General features: G+C 38.9%; 1 protein-coding gene across 1 annotated transcript; it reads left to right on the forward strand.

Annotated features, from left to right (window-relative positions):
- The first annotated feature begins 310 nt into the window (after positions 1-310).
- LOC115416955 (chymotrypsin A-like) lies at positions 311-5860 on the forward strand. The gene is made up of 7 exons (XM_030130847.1): positions 311-423; positions 1178-1281; positions 2677-2756; positions 2916-2994; positions 3075-3255; positions 5402-5535; positions 5699-5860. Exons 1-7 carry the CDS (start codon positions 372-374, stop codon positions 5858-5860), a joined length of 792 nt encoding a protein of 263 aa, XP_029986707.1. The 5' UTR covers positions 311-371.
- The last annotated feature ends 817 nt before the right edge of the window (positions 5861-6677 follow it).

Genomic DNA, 6677 nt, shown 5'->3' on the forward strand with positions numbered 1-6677 from the left:
GTGAAATTCGTAACTACTTTTTTACACATACAGCTTCTGAATGTTTGTGGTAAAACTATTACACTTCATAAAATCAACATAATGAAAATAATAATGGTCGATAGTGGGTAGGCTGTCTGATGCTGACATGTTCTCTGTGTTAAAGGTAGGATGTTGGCTTCAGACTATTGAAATAAATTCACAGTGAATCATTCACATGTCTGACCTTCATGTTTTTGCTGCCTCAGATGGAAAACGGGATGTTCCAGACCACCTGTCCAGATTCCCACCCTCCTCTGATTAGATGTCACGCGTCGTCCTGTCCCATCCAATCCCATCATGCCTCAGGTGTATAAAAGCCAGAGGTTCAGACAGACCACCATGATCGAGCCATGGCCTTCCTGTGGATCCTCTCTTGCCTTGCCTTCGCCGGCGCCGCCTACGGTGAGACAAAGACACTCCTAATCACTTCAATATAACGATGCTTTACTACAGTGATACTGAGGCATGCTGCGCAAAAAAGGAATTTATGATTATTAGTTTTTTACTTTTCACTTTATAATGGCACAGTTTGAATAATATTCCTGAAAACCTAGTGAGAGGAAATATCTGACTGGGAAAACTGAGACTAAAATTAAATCAATCCAGATTTTTAAAATGTACCTGAGGATAAGAAAATATATGTATGTAAATACAACATCTATTCTACTAACGTCATGTCTTATTTTATGACACAGATCTGTTTGTGTCTGTGAGCATTTCAGTCTGTACAGAGATAAAATACAAGTATTTGGACATTTAATGTGTAATATTACTGCTACGCAGTGGCTCTGCTGTTCTTACTGATGGTGAGACACTTATTAAGCTACACAAACTGATACTAAAGTAGCTTTATTTCTATACCTGCTGATTACATCAAAGAGGAGAAACACATGCTTTTTGATAACAGCTTTCTATCCACATGTCAGAGCTGTGGCTTTGTTACCCACTGACTTTAGACTGGATGGAACAAACACTTATATTTAACTTCTTCTACTTCTTATAAGTTGTTTGACAGAATCAAGACGTATAAACAAAGAAATTAGAAGGAAAACATCTGACTGAAGTGCAGTTTTCCATCCAACGTAGCTCAGTTTAAGTTCTTTGGATGCAATGTTGTTTCTGGCTGTTAATGATGTCATGTTGATGATGTCATCAGGTTGCGGCACTCCTGCCATCCCTCCCGTCATCACGGGTTACTCCCGTATTGTCAACGGTGAGGAGGCTGTGCCCCACTCCTGGCCCTGGCAGGTGTCCCTGCAGGTAACACAGTCTACTGGACATTATATTGGCTTACATTCACTTCTTTACTTCATTACCTTAATCAGAACATATCTAATCAAACATTTAGAACAACTTTTATCCCCTTTTGTGCCCATAAGGGAGTCCAGTCTATAAAAGCGTGTAAACTGATATATTTCATATAAAGTGCTTTTACATAAATGTAATTAATTATGAAAATGGAGACTAGTGAACTGGTAAATTTATGGATACATCAAAATGTGAAAAAAAAAGTCACTAAAAAGTAAGTGCACATAGATGAAAGAGAAATATAAACATTTAACTCATTTGGTAGATCAGCTCAGATATTTTCTGTGTCCTCCCAGATATTCTGATAAAGTGTGAAAAACATCTGGCACATCAGATAGTGTGGACTGATGAGGACAGAATTATTTAAAAAACAAACACGGATCTCACCAATCTAATGCTAACTTACTGAAAGCATCGACAATAATGCTGTCACCATAATGCATTTTCAGCCACTTGCTAAATTTGAACACATTCAGTACGACAGTAACGGCGACAACACATAATGCTGAAACCCATCGTGCTCTCAGACATACCGTATAAAGCTACAGGTAACACAATCTGTTTACAGTCATAACTGCAACTATAGAATAAAACTATATTGGACTATTTTTGCAGTAGAATGTGCAGTCGACTGAGACTCCAAACGTTTTGTGTGTCAGGCTGTGTTTATTTCTACTTTAACCCTTTCATGCACACTGGTCACTACAGTGGTCAGTTCTTCTCCAGCTGTTCTCTTATATATTCATGGGTTTTGTTGTTTTAGTTCCATATCAGCCAACACAGTGGACGCTTATGCACCATCCCATAATACATTGCAATTCATACCATTACTGTAACATGTGTTAAATCAATTGCTAATTGTTATTAGACTGTAATCAACAGTTTTCTTAATCAAAAAGGGGTTTATTTTGCATATTGTCTGCATGAAGTGAGTAATAACTAGTATTAGAGTACGTTAAAATGTGAGAAAACATCAGATTAGCTACATGAACAATATTTTTATTTCATAGTTTTCATGCAGTTTATCACTTTCTGATGATGGGTTTTAAATACATGTTTTTTTGCTTCAATAGTTGGTGTCCAGCTGAGTGGGCATTTTTGTAACTCCATGAAAAATAGGTTCATAAAAAAATTTTCAATTGCATTGTTTTTTTCATGGCTAAAAAGGAATAAAAATATTTAAGGAAAAAAACTCAACTAAGGTTCTCATAATTCATGCACGAAAGGGTTAAAATAAACATTTTAACACATGGGTCGATAGTGATGAAGTAATTTCTGATCCATGTTTCTGCTCGTCTATAATGACAGGAATATTTTGTATTCATCCCAGACTTCTTGTTGTTTCAGGATTACACCGGCTTCCACTTCTGTGGTGGCTCTCTCATCAATGAGAACTGGGTTGTTACAGCTGCTCACTGCAATGTCAGGTAAGCTGTCACTTTGGATGAAAAAGCACCTTTACATCCAGGAATTGAGGACACAACTTGTTCCTTGGATTTTAAAATCATCCGGGGAAGTGGAGTGTACTCTAAGTGCATGTGAAGGATGGGGTTTCTGGGTAGTCTCACATGGTTTGCTCTTTGCAGAACTTCCCACCGTGTGATCCTTGGAGAGCATGACCGCTCCTCCAACGCCGAGGACATCCAGGTCATGAGAGTCGGCAAGGTGAGCGACGGATTTGTACACCCCTCAGATCAGTGTTTCAGTGTGTCTGTGCTGGTTGTAACCATCTACTCTGTGGGCAGGTCTTCAAGCACCCCCGCTACAATGGCTTCACCATCAACAACGACATCCTGCTCATCAAGCTGGCCAGCCCCGCTCAGATGAACATGCGCGTCTCCCCAGTGTGTGTGGCCGAGACCGGAGACAACTTCCCTGGAGGCATGAAGTGTGTGACCAGCGGCTGGGGCCTGACCCGCTACAACGGTAAGAAGGCAGCCAATCAGAGTAGAGAGGGTGGGTGATGACGATGATGAGGATGATGATTTACTCAATGGAACAATTTTGACTTTAAAGTTGTGACCAAACACTTGTACCTTACACCCAGAGAGCAAAATCCTTATGGCTAAATCTGGCCCAAAACAGGCATGCCATTTGGCAAAGTTCTGGGCGGATGTATGGGCCCCAAATGGCCCAAAATAGGCAAGCCAAAATTAAACCAGAAGGAAGCCAAAATTCACCCAAAACTAATTGCGGACTTTCAAAAATATAGCCATAATTGTCCCGGAAAAGCCCCAAATCCGCATAATCCAGCCAAAAAGAAGCCAAAGAGAGGCCAAAAGGAGGCCAAAATTCAACCAAAATGTGTGTTGATCACGCTTTTAAAATAAAGTGGGTTTTTTTCTGGGTAGAAATTCCCGCTCTTTGCGCAGTGTTTTGGCTTTACAGAAATATGCCAAAACACAACCAGAACACATCCATATATGGAATCAGACGTTGCCACTCTTTAGTCAGTCTTCTGGTTTGCCATAAACACACCATACCATCCCTATATTTGATCCTGCTCTTTGCCCAGTCTTTTGGTTAACCACACATATGCCAGAACTCAGACATATACTGCTGGTGCCTCCAGATCTATTATGGAGAACCTTAGTCAGACCACAGTTAAGCCTAAAGGTTTTCATAACGCCAAAAGAAAGACAAAAATGCCAAATGCATGCCATAATACTGCCAAAATATTTGCTATCTGAGCAGTGCTGTGTATTCTGCAGAACATTTACACCGATATAAAAAACCCAAGAAGAATTTTTCTACTCACCAAAAAAAGACCTGAGGTAGTGGAAAAACCTGAATCAGAATACTTCACTAATCCCACAGGGAAATTATTGTGTCTTACAGTTGTTCCATACAAGTATAATGAAAGTTAACAGGATAGAAATTACCAATACAACAAAAAAGAAAAATACATATATACACATATGTATAAAGCTTTAAATTTACAAGTATATTTAGAGCTCTGAATAGTAGAAATATCCATATTAAAACACTATTAAGACAAACTGAGAACAGCAACTTGTACAATATGTTCTAGACCACAGGTGTCAAACATGCGGCCTGGGGGCCAAATCCAGTCCGCCAAAGGGTCCAATCCAGCCCCTGGGATGAATTTGTGAAATGCAAAAATTACACTGAAGATATTAACGATCAAGGATGTTAAAATCATTTTAGGTCAATTCAATCTCAAGTGGGTCAGACCAGTTAAAGTACTATCAGAATAACTTATAAATAATGACAATGAAAAATTTTTCTCTTTGTTGTAGTGTAAAAAAAAGTAAAATTACACAAAAATATTTACATTTACAGACTAGCCTTTTACAAAAGATGTGAATAACCTGAAATTTCTTAAGAGAAGTATATGGAATTTAACCAATATTCTGCCTGTTACTAAATGTTCTGTGTATTTGTAGATCCACTGTGATCTGTAAGTTGTAATGCACATGTATAAATGACAAACTAAGGCATAATATTGTTAAAATTGCACTTATTTTTCATAAGAATTTTCAGGTTCATATTTGTTCAGGTTATGTTCAAGTACAGTTTGTAGATGTAAACATTTTCATTACGGAATTTTACTTTTTTCATTCAAAAACATGGAAAAAAACTTTGGAGTTGACATTATTTATACGTTCTTATCCTATTATTTATATTATTTTTACTGGTCCGGCCCACTTCAGATCATATTAGGCTGAATGTGGAACTGAACTAAAATGAGTTTGAAACCCATGTTCTAGACAATTTATTAATATGATGATTAAATAAATATACATAAGTGTGAAAAAATGTTGTGTTATCAAGAATTATGTGGCTGTAATGAGGAATTATTCTGTCAAATACATCATACAAATACATCAAATACATTATGTCTATTTGCATATAAATATATATATTCAAGGTGATATTTCCAGGACAACAGATGATCTTATTACACCCAATTATTGATTTTTAAGTACCTGCTTGATTCTTTATCATGGTTAACACCAGGAAATGTATGAATCAGATGGTGAACCCAATACCATTTAGATCCCGTCTTTACAATGCCAGTGTTTTGAACCTGTGATGTGGCGTGTTGCAGCTCCTGACACCCCCGCCCTGCTGCAGCAGGCCGCCCTCCCTCTGCTGACCAATGAGCAGTGCCGTCAGTACTGGGGCAACAAGATCACCAACCTGATGATCTGCGCTGGAGCCTCTGGAGCCTCCTCCTGCATGGTGAGCAAATACATCCCAACATAAACTCACTGAGCTAATGTTCCACATAATCCCATTCACCTGTAGTTCTAAACCTGCACTACTTATCAAGTGCTGGTGTCAAGCCTTATTTATATTTTGTTGTTCATTGATTATTTGTTGCTAATTCCTCTTTTGTTTTTAGGGTGACTCTGGTGGTCCTCTGGTCTGCCAGAAGGCCGGTGCCTGGACTCTGGTTGGTATCGTGTCCTGGGGTAGTGGAACCTGCACTCCCACCATGCCCGGTGTGTACGCCCGTGTCACTGAGCTGCGCGCCTGGATGGACCAGACCATCGCTGCCAACTAAGCAAAACAGCTTTGTTTCTCAATTTCCATCTTTCAACCTGATGATAAATAAAACAAACACCAAAGCACAGCTCTGTTTGTCTTCATTATTTAACAGTGAAATATCAAGATTGAACTGAAAGCAAACATTCACTGACAAACTCTAGTCTTTTTTTAGGATGTCCATTTACACCTGCTATTACTGTTTTGTGATTTGTTCTTTAATTTCAACACTCGTCAGACAGAGCAGTAGCCATTGCAAAGCCATTTTCACTCCTTTTAGCTCCATTATTTACCACAATACATTTGGGCATAGTCAAGGCGTAAAATTGTTCAGATGATAATGAGTCGGCCTACATTTACATGGCATATAAGTGTAATACGTGGATAATAATAATGGATTACATTTCTATAGCGCTTTTTTGGTCACTCAAAGCGCTTTACATTATTGACCCATTATTCATTCGCTCTCACATTCTCCCTCTGGTGGTGGTAAACTACATCTGCATCCACAGCTGCCCTGGGGCAGACTGACAGAGGCGTGGCTGCCAATTCATGCCCACAGGCCCTCCCACCACCAAACAGTGTCTTGCCCAAGGACACAATGGACTGACTAGGACAGAGCAGGATTTGAACCGCCAACCCTTTGGTTATTGGACGATCTGCTCTATCATATGAGCCATGGCCACCCCAAAGGGATGGAAAGGGTATTTCGAGTACTTTGAGGCCATCTAAAGACATTTGTCAATTTTAACCATTTTAACTGAAATCTTTGTGAAAAAACATTTTGATTACGTAGGGTAAAAAAAGAAAACTACAAAAATTGGCAAATTTTTCAG

Source organism: Sphaeramia orbicularis, chromosome 3, assembly GCF_902148855.1.
Source record: "Sphaeramia orbicularis chromosome 3, fSphaOr1.1, whole genome shotgun sequence".
Taxonomy (NCBI): Eukaryota; Metazoa; Chordata; class Actinopteri; order Kurtiformes; family Apogonidae; genus Sphaeramia; species Sphaeramia orbicularis.

Coding starts and splice junctions, on each gene's coding strand:
- LOC115416955 (XM_030130847.1), top strand. CDS start 372: ATGGCCTTCCTGTGGATCCTCTCTTGCCTTGCCTTCGCCGGCGCCGCC. Junction 1,282..2,676: donor CCTGGCAGGTGTCCCTGCAG/GTAACACAGTCT, acceptor TTGTTGTTTCAG/GATTACACCGGCTTCCACTT. Junction 2,757..2,915: donor GCTGCTCACTGCAATGTCAG/GTAAGCTGTCAC, acceptor TGCTCTTTGCAG/AACTTCCCACCGTGTGATCC.